The 25,424-nt window shown below is 43.3% G+C and overlaps 1 protein-coding gene across 2 annotated transcripts in view; it reads left to right on the top strand.

The window, feature by feature from the left end:
- LOC142493875 (cytochrome P450 2K1-like) overlaps positions 1–25,424 on the top strand; it is a 120,669-nt gene that overhangs the window by 48,244 nt on the left and 47,001 nt on the right. The window contains exons 5-6 of one of the 2 annotated variants that reach the window (XM_075598567.1): positions 8,452–8,625; positions 21,660–21,801. In XM_075598567.1, coding sequence (XP_075454682.1) covers positions 8,452–8,625; positions 21,660–21,801 — 316 coding nt within the window. The remainder of the gene's footprint in view (positions 1–8,451; positions 8,626–21,659; positions 21,802–25,424) is intronic. The other variant, XM_075598568.1, reaches the window with a different exon arrangement.

Here is a 25,424-nt window from a genome sequence, read left to right as displayed (position 1 = left end):
TGAACCGTTATTGGAAGCCGGTGCTGGCGCATTGCTTGCCTGCGACTGACGTTTCTTAGTTGGTTTTAAGATGACCTTTCGCCTTTTGAAGTCTCCATGATCATAGATACGGGAAAAATCTGGCCATACACACCAATACCCTCCAATAACACCGGGATCAATACGAAAAAAACACGGATCGATACATAACTTTTTCCTTATTGCACGCTTCCACACATGAGCATATTAAATAAGCGTACGTTCTGTCGGGTTTTTGGAACACGGACTGCGGTGCATTCATGTCGGAACTCTCAGGACAACAGGACAATAAAACACCAGACACTGTGCTTCCTAAATACTTTCCCAGTCCTCTCGGTCTATAACTATGTTCAATTCTGCTGCCTAATGCAGCATGTAGTCATGGGTGGGGGCATCTGTTGCCCTTTCCAGTTCCGCGTAATTTTGTGTTATGAGACCTTTTTGGTGGGCTGTTTCCCTGCACAGCCGTTCGAAATTAGTGAGAGGCGGAAATTCCAACGTTGGGGATAGTGTTTGGATACAGTGCCTAATTTGCAGGTATTTGAAGACGTTCAGTCCTGCCATTTCATATTTGTTTCGGAATCTTTGGTAACTCAGGAACTGCCCAAAGCTCAGGAGGTCGGCAACTGCTCTGATATTTTTAACTGTAAATTGGTCAAATTGTCTAGGCTCACAACCAGGCAGGAATTTGGGATTTTGAATAATTGGGATGAGTTGAGATTTAGAGTTAGTGAGCTTAAATTTAAGTTTGCATTTCATCCATATCTCCCATGTGTGTTTCATTGGGCCCAATTTGAATTTGCTTGTCTGCATATCTTCCCTGCACAGGGACCAAAGGCATGCTGGCAGTGAAGGCATGCGCATTGCGATTCTATATCTAGCCAGAAATATTGGCTCAGATTTGCGTTCCAGGCTACTACTTGTCTCAGCTGGGGGGCTTGGTAATATCTCATAATGTCTGGGACTCCCAGACCCCCTCTCCCCCTTGAGGCAAGCAGAACTGCCCTGGAGATTCTGGGTTTTTTACCCTGCCAAATAAAATGAAAGATCTGTTTTTGTATAGTTTTCAGTTCTGAGCCAGGGATGTGGATCGGGAGAGTCTGGAAGAAATATAACAATCTGGGGAGTATATTCATTTTGACCGAGATCATTCTCCCGATCCATGATATTTGGTATCCTCCCCATTTATCAAGATACTGTTTGATTTTCCGGAATAAGGGCGGGTAATTATGTTGGTACAGAGAGTGGTAGTTCCTCGGTATCTTTACTCCCAAATATTTGATACAAGAGGAACTCCACCGGTAGCTAAAATTTAGCTTGAGGAGTTTCACCTCTGGCTCCGGCAGGTTTAGATTTAACGCTTCGGATTTATCGCTATTAATTTTATAGCCTGATATTTTCCCAAAGTCTTTGAGTTCTTTTTGGAGATTGGGGAGGGAAATTTGGGGTTGGGAGAGTGTTAAGATGATATCGTCCGCGAATAGAGATATCTTATATTGTGTTTGTCCTATTTCTACTCCTTGGATGTCCCTATTGTTTCGAATTGTGGACGCCAGGGGTTCTATGGTGAGTGCAAAGAGGAGAGGGGATAAAGGGCATCCCTGGCTTGTGCCGTTTTTAATATTAAATCTCTGGAGACTGCCCCCTGGTAATTTTACCATTGCTGACGGGTCTTGGTAGAGTCTACGGACCCCTTCTAGATATGCGTCTTTAAAGCCGAATTTACGCATAGTGTGATCTAGGAAGAGCCAGACAATTCTATCGAACGCCTTCTCTGCGTCTAGGCTCAAGAGTATTGCTTTGGTTCCTGTGAGGTTGACATGGTCTATAATATTGATTATCTTACGAGTGTTGTCTAAGGCTTGCCTGCCCGCGACAAATCCTACTTGGTCTATATGTATAAGTCTCGGTAAGATTGGGTTTAGACTTTTCGCCAGTATTTTACTGTATAATTTGAGGTCATTATTGAGAAGGGAGATTGGACAATAGCTTCCACATTGCATCGGGTCTCTGCCTTCCTTGTGTATGATGGCTAGGTTTGCGAGAGACATTGAGGTGGGTATTGGATTCCCCTCCATAAAATGACAAAAAGAGGGGCTGTCCCCCTATCCAATTCCTGATCTCTCGTAGACCTCACAGACGACTGTGATAACAACTCCGTCCTATTGGAAGACTTAGCACACATATATGCTTCCTCAATATCATCTTGTTTGTATCTCCATTGAACAAATCTATTTTTTAGTTCTTCAGCTTGTTGCTCAAATAAATCATCGCTTGAACAAAGTCTCCTCAGATGGAGAAATTGGGCCCTAGGTATACTCCAAATCAATGATTTAGGATGACTGCTATTTGCTTCCTATAAAGTATTTCTTGAATTAGGCTTCCTACAAATGTCCGTTTGAATAGTGCCTGTTGTGTCAATGAATTAAGTGACATCCAAATAATTAATGTGATTCATGTGTTCCTCATACGTAAATTTAAGATTTAAAGTATTAACATTAAGTGTTTGAATAAAGGTGTTCAGTGATAATAAATCCCCATCCCGAATCATAATCAAATCGTCAATATACTTCTTATAAAAGATAATCTGATGACGAAAAAAATTATCAGCACCGAAAATGTGGGTGGATTCCCAAAGACCCAAAAATAAATTAGCATAGGAAGGGGCAAAAGACGTCCCCATAGCAGTACCCCGTATTTGTAAATATAACTGTGCACCAAAAGAAAAATAATTATGAGTGAGAAGAAACGTAATGGAATCAAGAAGAAAGGCACGTAATGAAATGGACAGTGTGGAAGCATCAAGAAAAAATTTAACTGCTTGAATCCCTTGATCATGATCAATGATTGAATAGAGGGACATGACGTCCAATGTCACCCATCTAAAGCTCTTTTTCCAGCAGATACCTTTAATGGCAGATAACAGATCCATAGAGACTCTCAGAAAAGAAGGTAAAATCCTAACGAGAGGCTGTAAAAAGCCATCAACACAGCGTGATAACCCATCTCCTAAAGATCTAATACTAGCCACAATGGGCTGCCCAGGAGGGCGGACCAGTGACTTATGGATCTTTGGTAGATGGTGGAAGATGGGCACAACGGGTGAGGCATTGTAAAGAAACTCATACTCTTTATTATTCAGAACAAATAAAGCTTTACCCACATCGGGGGACCTCACGACCACCGCTCCCAGCTGGTCCCCACTATATGTGATCGCCTGAAGGGCTTATTTCATTACAGTGGCAGTTTTCCCTGTATCATAGGTGCAGTCTCTGGTATTTATAGGGTTATTCATGATGTCTCCGCGTGATGTACGCTGTCTTTAGGGCTAGTAGCGCCGGGCTCTGAGGTTCACTCCTCTATTCTGCCATGGTCAAGCCAGGACTGCTTCCAGGAAACGCATATATTCATGTGAGTTACAGGGAGGATTCCTGCAACTTGTATTTAGTTTGTTAGGGAATTGGGTGGGCAGCTCTTTAAAGGTGCTTTACAAAGCTCTTCTTTGTAGAACCTTTGGCACAAGTTCCATAGGCTTAGGGTAGATGGAAACTTTTCTGGTGCACTTTGAGAGCTGGGCTTGCTAACATACTAGGAAGGGGAATGTGAGAGAGCAGGAGAGATTAGATATAGTTCAAATTGATAATATCCAAATTTACAAAATTTTAAATTACTTAAGAATATCACTTTTCATATAATATATACTGGGGAGGCGGGGAGCTGAGCCAAACCACTATTTTCAGCTCCGGTTATACCATGGTACCTGAGTTACTTACCAGTGAAGTTACCAGGTTTAAATTTGCTTCAGTTGAAACAAAATGAATGCCAAATCTTGGGATAATGGGAAGCTGTAATATAATCATTTGTGGCTTTATATTGAATGTTTATTTAAACTATTTAAAAAAAAAAAAACAGACGTATTACTGGTAACTTCATCAGTAAATATATTGTAAACTTGGGGGTAATGGACCTGAAAATAGCGCAGTTCAGTCTGGGGATCCCCCCATTTCAAATCCTGTAAAAAAAAAAAAAAAATAGAGTTTAGTTAGGCTAAATTGCTCCCTTCAGAGCCAAGTGATAAATTACATATCATCTTCATTAATGGAAAGAGAACATGGCCTACCAGGCTAAACCAATGCTATTCCACTGCTACAGCCGCGGCCCCATTTATTCTCCAACATCTCCGATTTTTTCGGGTTTTTTTTCCGAATGCTACGCACGTCACCGCACTTCACCACGTACATGCCGCATTCATACCGCATTCATGTTGCATTCATGCCGCATTCATGTTGCATTCATGCCGGCGTCACACGCAGTTGATGCGTTTATTGATGTTTTTATTGATAATGGTTCGGATTTAATTGGTTGCAATTCTTCACGTATCCGCCAGGTGGCAGATATTCATGAATTGTAATGCGCATGCGCTTCAGTAATGTGTCAACATGCAGGTGTTTAAAAGAATACCACAGTGGTCCATTGTAAATTGGCCTTGGTACTGAAGAAGTTACAATAATGTATCAATTTAGGCTTTAGGCTTTTCATATTAAAAAATACATGCACAGTGTCTGGTGTTTTATTGTCCTGTTGTCCTGAGAGTTCCGACATGAATGCACCGCAGTCCGTGTTCCAAAAACGCTTATTTAATATGCTCATGTGTGGAAGCGTGCAATAAGGAAAAAGTTATGTATCGATGTGATATGCGTTTCAAGAAGGTTCCAATGCACATGCGCCTAGCGGTCCACCAATTGTTCAGTATCTACTGTAGAAGCTGCTCAGCCAATGATATTGCTGACAGGACATATTGCTTACAGGAGAATCGCTTGACTGTGCATTGAATTGATATTTCAAAAACAGAATAAAATACGTCAACATTACTCACCATAGACTTTGCCAATCAGCTGGCGCCGAGCCACTGCCAGTCCCATATTCTTGATTATACACGTAGTTGACAGGTGACAGCGGGACTACTACACCTGTAGTCAGCTGATGAGGCTGGAAATCGCTTAGGTACATGCAAGCTTGCTGGAATCTGTACGCGGTATCCAGCTAAGGCTGAAGGTATCCGGACAGGGACAGACAGCAAGGGTTGCCGGTCACCAGGTTTTCATTGACGGTTGAACCGTTATTGGAAGCCGGTGCTGGCGCATTGCTTGCCTGCGACTGACGTTTCTTAGTTGGTTTTAAGATGACCTTTCGCCTTTTGAAGTCTCCATGATCATAGATACGGGAAAAATCTGGCCATACACACCAATACCTTCCAATAACACCGGGATCAATACGAAAAAAACACGGATCGATACATAACTTTTTCCTTATTGCACGCTTCCACACATGAGCATATTAAATAAGCGTACGTTCTGTCGGGTTTTTGGAACACGGACTGCGGTGCATTCATGTCGGAACTCTCAGGACAACAGGACAATAAAACACCAGACACTGTGCATGTATTTTTTAATATGAAAAGCCTAAAGCCTAAATTGATACATTATTGTAACTTCTTCAGTACCAAGGCCAATTTACAATGGACCACTGTGGTATTCTTTTAAACACATGCATGTTGACACATTACTGAAGCGCATGCGCATTACAATTCATGAATATCTGCCACCTGGCGGATACATGAAGAATTGCAACCAATTAAATCCGAACTATTATCAATTAAAACATCAATAAACGCATCAACTGCGGGTGACGCCGGCATGAATGCAACATGAATGCGGTATGAATGCGGCATGTACGTGGTGAAGTGCGGTGACGTGCGTAGCATTCGGAAAAAATACCCGAAAAAATTCGGAGATGTTGGAGAATAAATGGGGCTGCGGCTGTAGCAGTGGAATAGCATTGGTTTAGCCTGGTAGGCCATGTTCTCTTTCCATTAATGAAGATGATATGTAATTTATCACTTGGCTCTTAAGGGAGCAATTTAGCCTAACTAAACTCTATTTTTTTTTTTTTTACAGGATTTGAAATGGGGGGATCCCCAGACTGAACTGCGCTATTTTCAGGTCCATTACCCCAAAGTTTACAATATATTTACTGGTGAAGTTACCAGTAATACATCTGATTTTTTTTTTTTTAAAGAGTTTAAATAAACATTCAATATAAAGCCACAAATGATTATATTACAGCTTCCTATTACCCCAAGATTTGGCATTCATTTTGTTTCAACTGAAGCAAATTTAAACCTGGTAGCTTCACTGGTAATTAACTCAGGTACCATGGTATCACCGGAGCTGAAAATAGTGGTTTGGCTCAGCTCCCCGCCTCCCCAGTATATATTATATGAAAAGTGATATTCTTAAGTAATTTAATATTTTGTAAATTTGGATATTATCAATTTGAACTATATCTAATCTCTCCTGCTCTCTGACATTCCCCTTCCTAGTATGTTAGCAAGCCCAGCTCTCAAAGTGCACCAGAAAAGTTTCCATCTACCCTAAGCCTATGGAACTTGTGCCAAACGTTCTACAAAGAAGAGCTTTAATTAATTAAATGTAATAAAATAATACAGAATGGGATCTTAAACATTTTCTTTGAATCTGCTTGTCATATGCCTATTTTAGGATGATACTGATTAGACTATTATAACATAAGTCCATTAGATCTGTATGGTTCTCTGTCGCCCTTTGGTGGGTTTATTCCTGTTCGAGTAGAGTTATGCATTTTTTCATTTTTTTATGTATATGTGTATGACTCTAAAAATATTTTCATTCAAACAGTTTCTGATAGTTGCTACAGTACTTTCATTAATTTTTTCTAGCATTGTTCATTACAGGCGTTTAGAATATCTTAAATCAGGAGAGGTATTCAACTTCAGGATTAGATGATTTAAGGTGTCCTGAGTTGATATAAACCTGATTATACTCTAATAAGTTATATTGATTTATGGTTAATCAGTTACATATACTGATATCGTTTACCACTGATTTTTTGTTTAGTTTTTACGCTTGTATTATAAGGTTCCACAGATGATATGTATGTGTTTATCGTTGTTTTGATTTTGTTGGTCTTTTTAACATGTTTCTATAAATGTATATTATGTCTTTGTGGTTCCCTACCTTCAGAGTGTTACGCCTCTTCCCTGTGTTTCACTTTCACAGGGGATTTGTGTACAGGGGGATTGATTTACCTGGGCACAGGTAGGCTGTGCTTTTTGGGGGGGAGCTATAAAAAGTTTGATCTAGACTATTGAAACTACTCTTTGATAAAGCGCCCCTGGCGAGAAAAGCGTTAGAGGTTTCTCTTTTTAATTAGTTGATGTCTCAATACATTTTTGTTATTTTTTCATTGGCCTTCAGTTCTCTTCCTTTTTTGCTGTGCTCCTAGTTTCTCTCCCATCTCATCTGGCTTGACCATGAAGCTGTGGATCTGAAATTTCGAGGAGTTTCAGTCCTCCTTTCTTGGATGCAGATCCTCTTCTGTCTCTAACAGCTTATTTCTAGCTTGGGGAAGAAGAGGTTAACCTGAACCCTTCCTAACTATAGGTGAAAGGAACCTTTCCTCTGCCAAAAGGGCTTGAGGCATTGTGACTGGATACAAACACACAGCACCGCCCTCTGCAGACTCCCTCGGGAAGCTTTATCATGCACTAGCAATGTTATCTCCAATCTGATGAATGTACAGGCCCGGGAAAACGAAAGAACCGACACACAGAGAGTGTTTCAATCCTTCCGCCTCAGTCTATTAAGCATAGGGTAAAGTTTTTTTATACAGAAGAAAGAAAGGTTTGGTTAGAGGCGTAACGTAGGTGTAACCTGGGTGTGGCTTGGGTGTGGCTTAGATTAGAGGCGTGATTTATGGGCTGGACATATTAGTGGAATGATTTTGGGGCGTAATTCTCCCTATACATACACTGTCTAAATACATAGCCTGTTCATTGTCTGTTATCAAAAAACCTTGAATTTCTTCTAGCAACTATGCTAGGTGATTTTGCCTCTCTCAGAGAACCAGTCTTATTGTTTACTTACTAAAACAGCAGGAAACTGACAACACAAAAAGTATTTTAGCAAAATCCTGAGCAGGAGAGGAAATGTAATTTGGCAGAAGCTGAATACATTAGAAATTATATTTCAGCAAAAGGCTGACTACAGAATCTTAACAGGTTATGAACAGACAAAAATGGATGATTTAACACAAATGCAGTTTCTGGCCTTACCTACTTGTCCCTAACAATAGGTAAAACCTAGCTTTAAACTTGTTCCTAATCTAAATACAGTCCTATAAATGTGTACTACCAGTTCCCCCCCCCCCTCTTCCCTCCCCATTGGATACAGCCCGAGCCTAACAAGAGCAACTTAGCCCCAGAGTTAATTCAGACTCGCTTTTTCTTTTGTGAAACCCTGTCCTTCTAGTGCTTGAGGCAGAGACAAATAACATATTTACAACCTAAGGTGTTACAGTACTCTTTGTTTTAACCACTTTATTTCATTTTTCTAGCTGTACAATATCTTCCCAGTTATAGGATTTCTTCCTGGTAATCACAGAACTATTGTAAATAATGTGAAAGAACTATATGCATTCATTAAAAATACATTTGTTGGACATCTAAAGGATTTAGATGAAAATGATCAGAGGAGCTTCATTGATGCATTCCTTGTGCGGCAAAAGAAGGTGAGTGTCTTTTATACAGTACTTTCATACATATCACTGCAACATTAAATTATCTATCTTCAAAGTAAATTTAGTCAATCAAATCAAATCAATCAAATCAAATACAGTAAGCTTTATTGGTGTGACGAAATACAGACGAGCCAATGAGTATTCTAAAACTTGCCTTAAACTTGTCTTAAACTAGCCAGGTACATGCTGGGCACATGCTGGGTACATTTCAGTGACATTTCTGCGAGGCTAAAGGCCCATCGGATTAACATTCAGTTTGAATGGGACTGCCAGGGACTCCCACTGTTAATCCGATGGGCCATTAGTCTCGCAGAAATGTCACTGAAATGTTGCAGCATGTACCCAGCATGTACCCAGCATATACCTGGGTCTTTTTGGTAATTGCCACTGGTTTGTTTTAGAATAACCGTCTGCACTACAATAGCATTTCAGTATTGCCATAGCATGAATAATAGGGGGTATGGTACAATGCTTACACGGTACATAAATAGCGGGGTGTAGGGTATAATGGTTACACTGTACATGAATAACAGAGGGTAGGATATAATGATTACACAGTACATTGGGTGTACATAGGAATGTGAGTGTTAGTGGGCGTCTCTCAGCCAGTGACAGGTGCTGATATAGTGTGCAGCCAATTCTTTTGTGGTTTCATCTTCTATGATGGAGGATCGCTATTTTTTGGTTATTTTCTATATTATTAAAGTTCTGGATAAGAGCTCTGATTTTCTCCAAGTGGGCACTCCTCACTTCAGAGTATTGTGTGCAGTGCAGTAGGAAGTGTGTTTCATCTTCTACCTCTGCTAGCTCACATTACTGGCATAGTCTCATCTCCTGGGTCTTCCAGTTCTGTCTGTGTCTGCCTGTTTCTATTTCTGTGTCATGTAATTTACCACATGTAGCAGTATGGGAATGTAGGGTCCATCATGTGAACATTGTATTGATTATGGTTCTTACAGTATGTGCACTTTAATGATCTTATACTGTACAAGTCATGCCAAATAGGAGGTTTGGGAATCCTTAGGGGTTCGCGAGGGGTCTCGCAGGGGTTTTCCCAAAAATATGTAATGGTGGATCCCAGGCAGTGTAGTCCTGCACATTTAGTAGGGTCCAAAACTGCACCTTAGTGTAAGTGGTATAACAATCAACAAAAGTATGAGCTTGTAAAGTCACTCCCCACAATGCTTTGTATTCAAAGTGGTAAGGCAGTGTGTGGCAGGACTTTGAAAGCTCCTACGGCAAGTTACAGCTATAATAACCATGCTGCCTGCACAGTGTGGGAACTTATTAGGCATTTGTTGCCCCCATGAGCTCAGGACACTATATTGCCAGGCATATGCCAAACAGTTTTGTTAGCAACAGTCTGATAAGTAGGCAACAAGATTTCTTATTTTTTTGTAACATGGAGTTTACAATGCACCTATACCTGTCTGAAATTAGAGTAAAATACATTAAAATAAGTACAACTCCCAAACCCCAACACATACAGTACAGTAATGGGCAAAATGGCTATTATCCAGATATGGATAATAGTGCATTTGCCAATTAAAAATAAAACCAACCAGCATAAAGTAAATAAAATCTGCAACTTACCCCTGCCAGGATGAAGGCAGTCCTTGTCCTCATCACCGTCCTTGTCCTCTGTTGGCAACAACATAACAATAAAAAATACAATCTAATGGCCCCTAATCCCTTAATGACTTTAGCGGTTAGTAACCACTAAAGTAATTAAGGAGTTAAACCATTCCCATGCTACCCACCTGGGAGGCCTCACCACCCTCCCCAGTTCAACTACCCTGGCCCTCTACCCATTGATTGGCAAAGTGGTACATCATGGCATGATTTGCCACTATAGCAATAAATGGATAAGCTAAAAAATAAACAACCAACAAAAATATAACATTTACCTCCTCCAATATATTGTATTATATTGTGTCACTGTTTACACTTATAATTGTGTTGATAATTCAATTTTGATTGCGCTTATTGTTCTTGTCATATATATATGACAGGGTTGCAGACCTGCCTAAGACATGCAGATGAGCATACAGTTGTATTTGCATATTTGCTTTCCTGTGGAGGGTTTTTGTCACTTTTTTACTCACCATAACTTAACTCAGTATTATGGTATAGCCTATCCCATAGCCTCTTTGCATACCCAGTTAAAATCAACCCCACACTGATGAGACCCATTAAGGTCGAAACAGCTGTCTGTGGGTGGTTTTCTGGGTATGCACCTTAACCCTGGCTGTGCTCAAAGCTGTGACCATGCAGCAAGCTTAAGCCTATAGGGAACCATGTTAAAAATGGTTTTTGAGGCAAAAAGTGACACTGTGTGCTCATTTGCATGTCATTTCCCAGAATCCCTTGCTGCAGTGGAAGTGCTGTATGCTGGGTGATAATGGGGAAAGGCGGGGTTGCATACCTGCCTAAGACATGCAGATGAGCATACAGTTGTATTTGCATATTTGCTTTCCTGTGGAGGGTTTTTGTCACTTTTTTTACTCACCATAACTTAACTCAGTATTATGATATAGCCTATCCCATAGCCTCTTTGCATACCCAGTTAAAATCAACAACACTGATGAGACCCATTAAGGTCATGCATGGAAAGAAGAAAAGGCCTGTTTCCCCAGCACTGCAGAGTGGTGGGAATTCACGAAGATAAGGATCCGCTGCTTCCTGCAGGCAAAGGGCAGACGCCTGGCGTGTGAGAGGAAGGGGGAGTTCGAGGGCCTGCAGCGCAAGCTGCAGTCCCTGCATGACCTCAAATGCTGCGGATGGAACGTCGATGACGACCTGGAGGAACACAAGGAGAGCCTGAAAAAGCACGTTGAGGAGGAATCCAGACGAATCATCTTCCATTCCAAGGTGGAGAACCTTGAGAGGGGGGAGAAATGCAAAGCCTTCTTCTTCAGGAAACTCCACTCTGCCCACACGCCCCTGAGGGAGCTGCGAGACAAAGGTGTCAACGTGCAGCAGGGGAAGGAGGAAGTCATGGGAGTCGTGAAAGATTTCTATGAAGACCTCTACTCCCCAAAAGCATCAGACCGAGACCAGGCTAACAAATTCCTGTCAGGGATTACAAACACCATCGACCCGGCAGGAAAAGCAGCCATGAACGCCCCCCTGACGCTGGAGGAGCTCCACGCTGCAACCAAATCCTTTAAGACGGGTAGGACGCCGGGCGGAGATGGTATCCCAGCTGAGTTATACACGAAGCTGTGGGACCTGATCGGCCCGGACCTGCTCGAGCTTTACAGGGAAATGGAAGCAGAAGGTAGGATGCCCCCAACACTGAGGGAAGGAATGCTGGCGCTCTTGTACAAACGGAAGGGGGACAGGTGCGACCTCAAGAACTGGCATCCCATCTCCCTCCTGAACGCGGACTACAAGATCCTAGCAAAAGTCCTAGCGAAAAGACTGAAGAAGGTCATCAGCCAGATCATCCACCCAGACCAGACGTGCGGCATCCCCGGACACAGGATCGCAGACAGCCTCGCCCTAATCAGAGATGCAGTCCACTACATCAAAGACCGCCGTGTACACGCGGCCCTGGTCACCCTTGATCAGGAGAAGGCCTTTGACCGTGTCTCCCATGAATTCATGGGCAGGGTGCTGCGTGAGTATGGGATGGGGGAGATGTTCTGTTCTTATGTTAACCTGATGTACCTTGACATTTGCAGTGTGGCGATCGTGAACGGATGGAAGACTAACCCCTTCCCTGTCCTCTCAGGGGTTAGGCAGGGCTGCCCTCTTTCACCTCTCCTTTTTGTCTGTTGTATAGAGCTCTTCGCCCAGCGCATCAGACGAGACGCAGAGATCAGAGGGATCGTCGTGCCAGGACCCCAGAGACGTGAAGTGAAGTGCTTGCTCTACATGGATGACGTCACCATCTTCTGCGCAGATAGCCGGTCGGTGAAGACGCTGGTCCAGACGTGCGAGGATTTCGGGAAAGCTTCAGGAGCAAAAGTCAACTGCGGGAAGTCAGAGACCAAGCTATTTGGGCTTTGGAACCTGACTGCCGACCCCCTCCCCTTCCCCATCAGAGCAGGCCTCATTCAAATCCTTGGAGTCTGGTTTGGTGTGGGGAGCGAGGTCGCTGCCCTGAAGAGCTGGAATGAGAGGCTGAAGAAGGTGAAGCAGAAGATCGGATTGTGGCACCTCAGACCCCTCACCATTGAGGGGAAAAAGCTGGTGCTGCTGAACGAGATCCTCCCTGTCCTGCAGTACGTGGCCCAGGCATACCCGCCTTTGACCAGAACCTGCCAGGAGATCTCCATGGCAGTGTTCCGCTTTATCTGGGGGGCCAAGTTTGAGAGGGGAAAGCGCGAGGTGATGTACAAAGAGCCGCACAAGGGGAGTAGAGGAATTCCCGACATCCCCACTATGCTGCGCGCCTTCTTTGTAAGCAACTGCGTGCGGATCACCCTGAGAGACTGCGACAAAGACTCCTCTGGCTAATCCATATCCCGCCTCCTACTCCTGCCGCTTTGGAGAGCACTGGGGTGGGACAAGTGGGACAGCTCCATCCCTTACAGCTGGCGCACGCCCTGGTTCTACAAGGATGTGAAGAAGTTTGTGAGGCAGAACAATCTGGAGGGAGTAAAACCAGACCTGTGGAAGCCCAAGGTCATCTACAAAATGATCAGGGCTAAAGACATCATGGAATCGGTCCCAGGTCTCCACCCCTACACCTTTGGAACGGTGTGGAGGAATGTGGCATCGAAAAGACTAATGAACAAACACAAAGACATTGCTTGGCAGGCCATACACGGGGGACTCCCTGTGAATGCGGACAAGTACCAGAGTAAACTCAGCCTCGTGAGGCACTGCCCCAGGTGCAACCCAGTGGAGGAAAGCATCATGCACCTCTTCTGGAACTGCCCCTTTGCACAGGCCTTGCTGCGCGCGCTGGACACTGACTTAAAAGATTGTATACCGAGGAAGTGCGTCACGTACTACTCGGTGTTCCACGGACTTTTTACAGGAACACACACAGAGGACCCAATCGAAGCCGGTTGGCGTCTAATGTGCTGTTTCAAAGACGTTTTACTATTCGCCAGGGAACGTTTGACCAAGGGGAAGAAGAGGATGTCGGTACAGGACTGTCGCAGGCTGCTCCACAGCCTGCTCAAGGACTATTCCATCTTTGACGGTCATGAGGAGGAGGACTAAACACCCCCCCCCGCCCGCCGCACCCTCCCCTTACTCCCCCGCCCCAAAAGTTTTTCTGTGCAATAAAGTTAGAGATAATGTGTGTATGATATGTCATGTCTGTGGTGCGGTGCATACGTATAAATGCACTGCACCGCCGTGTTCGTCACAGTTTTTTTACTTTTGGGGAAACCATTCATAAAAATGTATGTGAGTTGTGTGGGATATGCACTGTTGTTAACGTCGCGGTTTTTTTTTCCGTTTGGAAAATGATTTATGTACTGTTATAATCTTGTTGTAAAGATTCGCTGCATAATAAAAGAATTTTCAAAACAAAAAAAAAAAGCTGTCTGTGGGTGGTTTTCTGGGTATGCACCTTAACCCTGGCTGTGCTCAAAGCTGTGACCATGCAGCAAGCTTAAGCCTATAGGGAACCATGTTAAAAATGGTTTTTGAGGCAAAAAGTGACACTGTGTGCTCATTTGCATGTCATTTCCCAGAATCCCTTGCTGCAGTGGAAGTGCTGTATGCTGGGTGATAATGGGGAAAGGCGGGGTTGCAGACCTGCCTAAGACATGCAGATGAGCATACAGTTGTATTTGCATATTTGCTTTCCTGTGGAGGGTTTTTGTCACTTTTTTTACTCACCATAACTTAACTCAGTATTATCACACACACACACACACACACACACACACACACACACACACACACACACACACACACACACACACACACACACACACACACACACACACACACACACACACACACACACACACACACACACACACACACACACACACCCCCACACCCCCACCCCCCCCACACCCCCCACACCCCCACACCCCCACACCCCCCACACCCAACCCCCACAACACAACACAACAGTCCAACAAGAAAATCTCTTATCTGTTTCTGTTGTTGTAGCTGTAGTTTTTTGAGGAATAAACAGTCTGTTCTTTCCTCTATCAGCATAGTTGTATGATCAGGAAACCTCTGGCCTGTCCTCCTTCTCCTTATGCCAGCCCAAATGAGCCAAGGATCCCTCTCCTGTGTCTCACATGAGGCTTTTTACAGAGATCTCATTAGTCCAAGTGGAGACTAGTTAATTGAGTGGCTGCAATTAACTCTCTCTGCTGGATTCTTAGAGCTCTGAGGCTGCTTTATTTAAAAAGGGATACGTCCCTGTAACACTTTGTAATTTACATTTTTCAGGTATTTTGATTGTATTTTTTTTAATTTCAGTTTTTTTGATTGCCCATTGACTGCCAATGTCTTTATCTATGCCCCTTTAGGGCTATTGATACATACAGTGACAAGCAATGCATTTTTTGGCAAATGCTTGTTTTATTTCTTTTACTGTATATGTATTTTTGTTGATTGCTTTGTATAATTCTTGTGTTTCTTTGTTGATTGTTTTTTTAATTCTTGTTTTTTTGGTGTTTTGCTATCTAAATATGGTTTTGTTTTTGTTTTTTTGCTTTTATTTATATCAGGTTTTTTTGGTGTTTTGTTTTTTAATTCTGGTATTTTGTGGTTGAGTGCTTTTATATCTTTATGGTAGTTTTTTCGGTGTTTGCTTTATTATTGTTGTTTATTTTTGGTGTGTTTCTTTTGGTGATTGTTTTGATTTCATTTAGTAGTTTACATGCTTGTTTATTTTTTTTTGTTTACCATTGGCTGTCATAGTGGTAAATCATGCCCATGTTATATGGGTATGATGTACCACTGTTCCAATCAATTGGTTTCTTGGCATTTGTAATATATTTTATTTTATGTACTGTGTTTTATTGTGTGCCTGGTTTTTTTTTAGCTTGTCCATTTATTGCTATAGTGGCAAAACATGCCCATATTATATGGGCATGCTTTAACACTCTGCCAATCAATGGGTTGCAGTAGTGGATGGTGGTGTTAGTTTCCCCGGGGACAGTGATTAGGCTGCCCTGGTGGGTAACGGGTGAGGGTGGATTAACCCCTTAATTACAATAGAGGTTACTAACCGCTACGGTGATTAAGGGGTTAGGGGTTAGATTATGCTTTTTATTGCACTGTTGCTGCCAACGGAGGACATGGACGGTGATGAGGATGGTCTTCATTCTGGCAGGGGTAAGTGGAAGTTTTATTTACTTTATGCTGGCTGGTTGTATTTTAAATGGTCAAATGCGCATGTCACTGGAGACCAATACTTTTAACACATTTACCTTCTGGATCAATTCACTAGGCAGGAGACAGTAGTGGAATAAAATTGGGTTTATGTATTATGGTAAAACCAGCAGGCATATAACGGAACACAAAATACAGGGACTACATGCTTAACTTGGGTCTGGGGGAAGTCTCTAGCCTCACCAGGTGCAGGGCACCATCTTCAGGAAGGATTTCCCTGTCAACTCCATGTCCACAAACACCACGGTACTATCTATGGGATAGATACCTGGTTTACCCCGCTGACCGGGTCGGCATTTAATATGAGAACTTGGCCGCATCACTACTGTAGTACTTGTCCTCAGCTTGGCTGGGCTTCTCCAGCACCACAATGACCAGTGCTTTGCTATTGCCAGCAAAGCACCTTTAAAAAATCTGCCTCTGCTTCATAGGACCAAGCATAGGAATAATAAAAATGGTCTCGTTCTCTGATTGGGCAGTCTACTTACATTGACCACTGTGTCCTATGTCTAAAATGGAACAGGGACTGCCGACCAACGAGCGCACCGATTGTAGTGCAACCACCACTCACATGTGGGAGGCCTGGCTGGTTGTACTCATCAGAGGAAGGGGTGTACAGAGGGTCACAGGTAGCTGGTGAGTGGGAAATTCGAACTGGCCAATGGGAACCATTGGCTTTTCCCTTGCCAGCACCATACCTACCACTGGGTAGGCTCCACAGGATCTCAGTGAACAATGAGTCTCCCCGCGGGGAGCCTTGTTTCTGGACCTGTTTATCCGCCCTTTTCACAGGAGACCAGGTACTTACACATTTATACCGGGATCATATCACTGAGCAAAGCCAATAAGTATACTAAATTGTGATTTATTCCCTAGAAACAGGCAAACACACATTGGATTACAATAGGCAGAAGACAATACACTTACTGGGGGTTTGGGGTTGAAAAACTAACTTTCCTGATTGAAACAAAGTCTTTAAATAGTCCGTTGTTTGACCAGGACTTAGCCGGAAAAGTCATGTGCAGTAGCTCAAATCAGCAAGGAGGCGCTGGAAGCGGGTATACCCACAGTGCGGACCCTTACACATTCTTATGCTTGCCACTCCTGTGAAGCCAGCACCTCTAGCTTCAGCATGGCACAGGGGCATGCATGAAAATTGCCATCTTGCCCACTTGTCATGCAAAGCCCCTGCCGGTCTGAGGTGCCTCTATGCTTAGGGATGTAACTGCTTGCCAGGATGGCTTTCAATCTTCCCAGGACAGGTACACTTAACCCAGCCATCCAGTTTAGATGGCTTTCACACCTCTGCCAGCATGTGTGACTATGATCTACGGACTCAGGATCAGACTTGATAGCTCCACACCCTTGTAGTCATAAACCCCCACCTCTGAGTCTTGCAGGACAAAGACGCAGATATGTTACAGTGAAAAAGTATATAACATTTTAAAAAATACCATCTTTAATAAACTATACTTTTCTACTCTTCTTTATTAAAATGTGCTAAGTCTATTTGGTGTGAGAGAGTGACAACTGTAACTGTTTTTCCCCAGTAGCCTTATCTCCGACACTCAATAAATAAACTTCTTACTTTAATAAAAACCTGCTCAGCCTCAAACATGGCTGGAGCACCCCTGACCCTATACCAGAGTCAGCCAAACATACTAAAATGCTTGACACACTTTATTAGAAATCCCCTAAGTCTTTTAGTGTGAGGGATAGAGGGAGAACTAAACTGTCTGTCCCCACCAGCCATATCCCTTGTACTCTGCAAATGTAGACTTTTCTTTATTCTAATAAAAAACTCATCAGCCTTATACTGTACATGGCTGGAGCACTCCCCTGAACCCCTATACTGGATTCAGGGTACATGGGCATCTGCCTGGGCATCCCCCCTTATACTAGGGCACCTGTGTAGGTTGCAGGGATACATTAACCCCTTCATGTCCCATTTACCTTTCCACTTTCTAATGCAGCAGGACATCCTGGCGGTGAGTGCAAGAATGTTTCCAGGGTAGGAGTTTGCCGGAGCAATGTGCTTTGATATATCTGAGAATCTTACTTGATTCCCAGATACATCTTTGGGGTATCCTGTAACTTTGGAACCCCGATACATATTTACATTCTGTAAAGACTTTATCTTGCAAACCCACTCTAAAACTTACGGCCTAGACATCTCCTGGTCCCATCACCCCAAGAAAGGCAACAACACAAAATATCATTTAATGTTGCACAATTTGTACACAGTCACATTAGTGCATTCCCGTCATCTAGGTCCAAGAGCTGACACTCTAGGACCTCAACACACAGCTCAGGGGCAACCAAGTGGGCTTAACCTTTATTAGTGAGCCTGGTTACCCCCTCAACTTCACAGCCCTTCCCCACTAAACCAAATGGCTCGACAGCTCACTAATCCCATCCTCCCCAATGGACCAACATCCCTATGCAGACATCCTGGCTAAACGAATTGCCAGGGCTGCCTTCACAGAAATTAATACACAGTTTAAACACATTTATTTCTCTAACTTGGGCTCTGGGCTTTTGATGATAAAACCTGGCTTTTGGGCAGCCAAGCTTTAATACCACTTTTCAATAACTTTACTGGTAATACAGTTAAACCCCGTTATAGCGTGGTCCTCGGGGGCCACCCAATCTGACCGCGCTAGAACCGGGGTTGCGCTAATTTTAAAAAAATATGGCCACCGTGCGCCTGATCCGGAGGGAGGGAGTGAGGAGGGAAGGAAGGAAGGAAGAGGTGGCCGGAAGCCCTACACGTCCCCTAGCAATGGCGAGTCTAGCCGCAACCTGCTCCTTACCTCCCACCACCGGCATCCATTTCCTCCCCCCCTAGCCCCACACACCTACCGGCCCTCCGTGGCATAGCCCGCGTGGCCCTCCGAGTCCCAGCCTGCTCCTCACTCACCCCCCCCCTCCTCCCGACACCCACCTCTCCCGACACCCCCCTCCTCCTGATGCCAGCTCCGCTCCGATCTCAGCAGCTGACACCAAAGGTAGGGAGGGGGAGTGGGAGGTGTGGTGTAGTGTGCTGTGAGTGCTGTGAGAGTGTGCTATGAGTGCTGTGTGCTGTGAGAGTGTGCTGTGAGTGCTGTGAGTGCTGTGTGCTGTGAGAGCTGTGTGCTGTGAGAGTGTGCTGTGTGCTGTGAGAGCTGTGTGCTTGTGAGAGTGTGCTGTGAGTGCTGTGTGCTGTGAGTGCTGTGTGCTGTGAGAGTGTGCTGTGAGTGTGCTGTGAGTGCAATGTGCTGTGAGAGTGTACTGTGAGTGATGTGTGCTGTGAGAGTGTGCTGTGAGTGCTGTGTGCTGTGAGTGCTGTGTGCTGTGTGAGTGTGCTGCGAGAGTGTGCAGTGAGTGCTGTGTGCTCTGAGCAGTGTGCAATGAGAGTGTGTGCTGTGAGCAGTGTGCAGTGAGAGTGTGTGCTGTGAGCAGTGTGCTGGGAGTGTGTGCAGTGTGTAGTGTGTGTAGGGTGTAGTGTGTGCAGTGAGAGTGTGTGCAGTGAGAGTGTGTGCAGTGAGAGTGTGTGCAGTGAGAGTGTGTGCAGTGAGCAGTGTGTGCAGTGAGCAGTGTGCCATGAGAGTGTGTGCAGTGTGTGCAGTGTAGAATGTGTGCAGTGTACAGTGTGCAGTGGGAGTGTGCAGTGAGTGATGTGAGTGTGTGCAGTGTGCAGTGTGCTGTGAGAGTGTGTGCAGTGAGAGTGTGTGCAGTGAGAGTGTGTGCAGTGTGCAGTGAGTGCTGGGAGCGTGTGCTGGGAGTGTGTGCAGTGTTCTGTGAGCAGTATGCTGTGAGCAGTGTGCAGTGTGCTGTGAGAGTGTGTGCAGTGTACAGTGTGCAGTGAGAGTGTGTGCAGTGAGTGCTGGGAGAGTGTGCAGTGAGAGCGTGTCCAGTGAGAGCATGTGCAGTGAGAGTGTGTGCAGTGAGTGTGTGCAGTGAGCAGTGTGCTATGAGCAGTGTGCAGTGAGAGTGTGTGTAGTGTGTGCAGTGTAGAGTGTGTGCAGTGTACAGTGTGCAGTGGGAGTGAGTGCTGGGAGTGTGTGCAGTGTGCTGTGAGAGTGTGTGCAGTGAGAGTGTGTGCAGTGAGAGTGTGTGCAGTGAGAGTGTGTGCAGTGTGCTGTGAGCAGTGTTCAGTGTGCTGTGAGTGTGTGCAGTGTAGAGTGTGTGCAGTGTACAGTGTGCAGTGAGAGTGTGTGCAGTGAGTGCTGGGAGTGTGTGTAGTGTGCAGTGAGAGTGTGTGCAGTGAGATTGTGTGCATTGAGAGTGTGTGCAGTGAGAGTGTGTGCAGTGAGATTGTGTGCAGTGAGAGTGTGTGCAGTGAGAGTGTGTGCAGTGAGAGTGTGTGCAGTGAGAGTGTGTGCAGTGAGCGTGTGTGCAGTGAGAGTGTGTGCAGTGAGAGTGTGTGCAGTGTAGAGTGTGTGCAGTGTACAGTGTGCAGTGGGAGTGTGTGCAGTGAGTGCTGGGAGTGTGTGCAGTGTGCTGTGAGAGTGTGTGCAGTGAGAGTGTGTGCAGTGAGAGTGTGTGCAGTGAGAGTGTGTGCAGTGAGAGTGTGTGCAGTGTGCAGTGAGTGCTGGGCGGTTGTTCTCGGAGTGTGTGCAGTGTGCTGTGAGCAGTGTGCTGTGAGCAGTGTGCTGTGAGCAGTGTTCAGTGTGCTGTGAGAGTATGTGCAGTGTGTAGTGTAGAGTGTGTGCAGTGTACAGTGTGCAGTGAGAGTGTGTGCAGTGAGTGCTGGGAGTGTGTGCAGTGTGCAGTGTGCAGTGAGAGTGTGTGCAGTGAGAGTGTGTGCAGTGAGAGTGTGTGCTGTGAGCAGTGTGCAAAAATTCTTTAAAAAAAAAAATGTAATTTTTTTTTTTTTTAAACGGGAGCCACGTGAAAACCGCGTTATAACCGAATTTGCATTATAATGGGTCGCGCTATAACGGGGTTCAGCTGTATTACTAGAGGAACATACAGGGATGCAATGCATATGTGTGCATTATTTTCCCTATAGAATTAGGGGAAAAACGGTAATTTGTCCCGGAACATTTTAAACATTTTATTTCATGTCCCCTGAGCAGAACTGCATTGATTTCAGCCCCGGGAACCCCCTGCTTCCTGTAATACAGACCCAGGTATGGAGTACCAGTATACCCGCAATTACAAAATCCTCTGCGTCTCCCTACAGGTTTTAAATCCCCCGGTCAGGTGACGCAGAGCAATTTAACATTGCGAGGATACCGGCACTCCATACCGGGGGCTGTATCTCGGGAAGCAGATGGTCCCCGAAGCTGAAATCAATGCGGTTCAGCTATGGCCACCCTCTGCTCCCGCACACTAGTTTTAAAATTAATATTGGAATTGCACGATCACCTGTAAAAGTCGTGCATGGAAACACAGCATCTCCATGCAGCTCTTCCAGGTTTCAATCAGTTGTCGATCACTAGGATTTAGAGCGTGATAGCACTTAGAAATAAACAAGTTGTTCGATGGTGCAATTTTTTTATCGACCTTTAAAAATCTTGGATTTTTTCTTAGTGAATATCGTTTTTAGTAACATGTTTTAGTGTGGGATAAATCAATGCAAAGTCGTTTGGCAATGCACTAATTTTATCGAAGTTTAATAAATAGGCCCCTGAATGGACTTGACAAGATATTTTTGGCATGACAATAAACTGTCAATACATACTGTTACAACACATTAATTTTTTTCTAATTTTCAGGAGGAAAGAAATCCTCAATCATATTTCCACAATAAAAACCTGACCGTTGTTGTAAGAAATTTGTTTTCTGCTGGTATGGAGACAACATCTACCAGCCTCCGCTGGGGTCTTCTTCTGATGATGAAATATCCAGATATTCAAGGTAATTCTTATTGATCCGCACCCAAATGAACTGTGCATTCCAGAATCTGGTACTCCATGTATTTGGTTATGAGGCTGAAATGATGGTTAATACTTTTGGTAGTGATATCAATATACTGTACTATGCAAATTCTTATTTGTAATATTTGGCTACGTGTAGTAGCAAAATAAGACTTTTACTACCCTTAACTTTTATTTTTTCTGTGTGTAATATTTTGGGAATTAACTGTGCAATATACAGTATTATTTTCAAATCAACAAGCAGCAAACACTGACCTCTGAGGAAGGTTGGATTTGAACACACACACACACTCAGACGGACTAACTTAAAAGACAGCAGAACTTGGGAAGTAAAACAAAAACAAAAAATCACATGGAAACTCTCCAGGGGACCATGCTTTAAAATATATGGGTTAAATATTTTCTTTATGAATTGTATACTAAATACTATTTGCAAAAAACTCTTCTAGTTTTTAAACTTTCACGGGTTCTTTTCAGGTCTCGTCAGCTTGTGCTTTGATAATATATTAATATTTGATTGTAATTGAATTACCCCTGTTTGTTTGCTACAGTACAATATTTACTTTAGGAAGACATGGGGCCTATTCACTAAACTTCGATAAAATAAGTGCATTGCCGAATGACTTTGCATTGATTTATTGCGCACTAAAACATGATGGTAAAAATGGTTGAAACTGCAGCCTAGAACAGCTGCATGGAGATACTGTGTCTCCATGCACAGCTCTTACAGGCAATCGTACAGTTCTAATATAAACTTTTAAATTAGTGTGCTGGAGCAGGGGGTAACCTGAGCTGAACCGCATTGATTTCAGACTTGGGGATCCCCTGCTTCCTGAGATACAGGTCCCAGTATGGGGTGCCAGTATCCCACTGTAGGATTTAAATCCCCCAGCCACGTGACGCAGAAGATTTTAACATTGCGGGGATAACGGTACCCCATACCGGATCTGTATCTCGGGAAGCAGGGGGTCCCTGAGGCTGAAATGAATGCGGTTCAGCTCAGGAGTCCCCTTGCTCCCGCACACTATTAGTAAAAATAAAATGAAAGCAGATTCATTACCTTAGTAGATAGCCGCTAAGACAATGAAGGGGTAAAGGCACAGTAGCTGGTTTATTGGAGGCAGATGGCGTGAGTGTAGGGGGTACTTGGCCCAGGGTGTGTAGTTAGGCCTACCAGTAGGCCTAATTACCCACCCTGGGCAAAGACCCCACTTTACACAATCCCTCTACACCCCATAAATATTAAAATACCTACCTACCTATACACAACCCACTCACCACCTGTACCCCAAATAACCTCTAACAAATACAGTACAGACATACCCTGGTTTCTGAGAGGTGCCATCTATATTCTAGGGACGGATTGCACCTCAATGAAGAGGGATCTTCTGTGCTAGGGGGGAGAATGCTAAAAAGGTTGGAGGAGATTTTAACCTAGGATGGAGGGGGGAGGGGAATGAAACAGATAATGAACTAAATGAAATAGAGGAGGATACAAGGTGGTATGGAGGTAGAATGGGGGCAAGTGCGAGATTGACAAGCATCGAGACACCCATAGTAAATACAGATAATACTAGAAAACTTCTAAAGACTAAACCAAGTGGGCGCAGAAAGGAAGGAGCAGATAAGATAATAGTACAGGCTGAAACAAAACTAAAATGCATGCTTGCTAATGCAAGAAGGCTTACAGATAAAATGGGGGAGCTTGAATTAATAGCTGCAAGGGAACAGTATGATATCATAGGCATTACTGAAACATGGTAGGATGAAACTCATGACTGGACAGTTAATTTAGAGGGTTATTCCCTTTTTTGGAAGGATCGAACAAATAGAAGGGGAGGTGGAGTTTGTTTATATGTTAAACCAGATCTAAAACCTATTATAAGGGATGATGTTTGTGAAGGGAATGATGAAAATGTAGAGACTTTGTGGATAGAAATTAGCAGTGGAGGTAAAAGTATAAAGAAAATGTTTGTGGGAATATGCTATAAACCACCAAATATCAGAGAGATTAAGGAAGCTAAAATACTTTTGCAAATGGAGAAGGCATCAAAACTGGGTCATGTTTGCATAATGTGGGATTTTAATTATCCAGACATAGACTGGGGCAATGAGATTAGCATTACAACAAAAGGAAACAAGTTTTTGGGGTGCTTAAAGACAATTATATGACTCAAATTATTGAGGAACCAACCAGGAGAGGGGCAGTATTGGATTTGGTCTTATCAAAAAATGTACTGTAGAAGTAATAAAAAATATTCAAGTCCTGGAACATTTGGGTAACAGTGATCATAACATGGTCTCATTTGAAATAAATTATCAAAAAACAGATTACTTGGGTTCAACAAAGACCTTAAACTTTAGAAAGGCAGATTTTAATAAACTGAGGTCTAATCTACAAGTAATACACTGGGATGATGTTTTTGCAGGTAAAAATGTAGAAGATAAATGGACAGTCTTTAAAACATTGCTAGAAAAGCACACTTATCAGTGTATACACTTGGGTAACAAGTATAAAAGAATTAAGTCAAAACCAATGTGGCTAAATAAACAGGTAGGGGAGGAAATGTACAAGAAGAGGAAGGCGTTTAGATTATTTAAGTCAGAAGGGATGGCGACATCGTATCAGAATTATAAGGAATGTAATAAAAATTGCAAAAGGGCAATCAAACTAGCGAAAATGGATAATGAAAAAAGGATTGCAATAGAAAGTAAGGTAAACCCTAAAATGTTCTTTAAGTACCTTAATAACAAAAAAATGAGAAAAGAAAATATAGGACCCTTTCAGTGTGAGATGGGTAGACAGATTATTGGAGATATGGAAAAATCAGAGGTTTTAAACAAATTCTTTGCCTCTGTGTTTACCAGGAAAGGATCAAGTTCAATAGTAGTGCCACAGGAGGAAGCCACAACCTCCATATTAATGAACAATTGGTTAACTGAGGAAGAAATTCATAAGCGACTTGAAAAAATTTAAATAAATAAAGCACCTGGCCCCGATGGCATACATCCAAGAGTTCTCAAGGAGTTAAGCTCAGTAATAGCAAAACCATTATATTTAATATTCAAGGACTCCATTTTCACAGGCTCAGTACCACAAGATTGGCATAAAGCAGATGTGGTGCATATATTTAAGAAGGGAGCTAGCTCACAACACATGGATTACAGACCTGTAAATCGGACTTCAATAATGGGGAAACTTCTTGAAGGTTTAATACGGATAATATTCAGGAATACCTAATGGAACATAAAATTATTAGTAATAGTCAGCATGGAATTATGAAGGATAGATCATGCCAAACTAACCTTATTTGTTTCTTTGAGGAGGTAAGTAGGAATTTAGACCAGGGTAATGCAGTTGATGTGGTCTACTTAGATTTTGCAAAGGCTTTTGATACGGTTTCACACAAGAGGTTGGTGTACAAAATAAAGCAAATTGGACTCAGTAATAATATATGCACCTGGATTGAAAACTGGTTAAAGGACAGACAACAGAGGGTTGTCATAAATGGATCTTTTTCAGGTGGGCTAAAGTCGTGAGTGGGGTACCTCAGGGATCAGTACTGGGACCCCTGCTTTTTAACTTGATTATTAATGAGCTTG

The sequence above is a fragment of the Ascaphus truei genome, chromosome 4 (genome assembly GCF_040206685.1).
Source record: "Ascaphus truei isolate aAscTru1 chromosome 4, aAscTru1.hap1, whole genome shotgun sequence".
NCBI classification, from domain to species: domain Eukaryota; kingdom Metazoa; phylum Chordata; class Amphibia; order Anura; family Ascaphidae; genus Ascaphus; species Ascaphus truei.
This window is presented reverse-complemented; position numbering and strand designations above follow the sequence as displayed.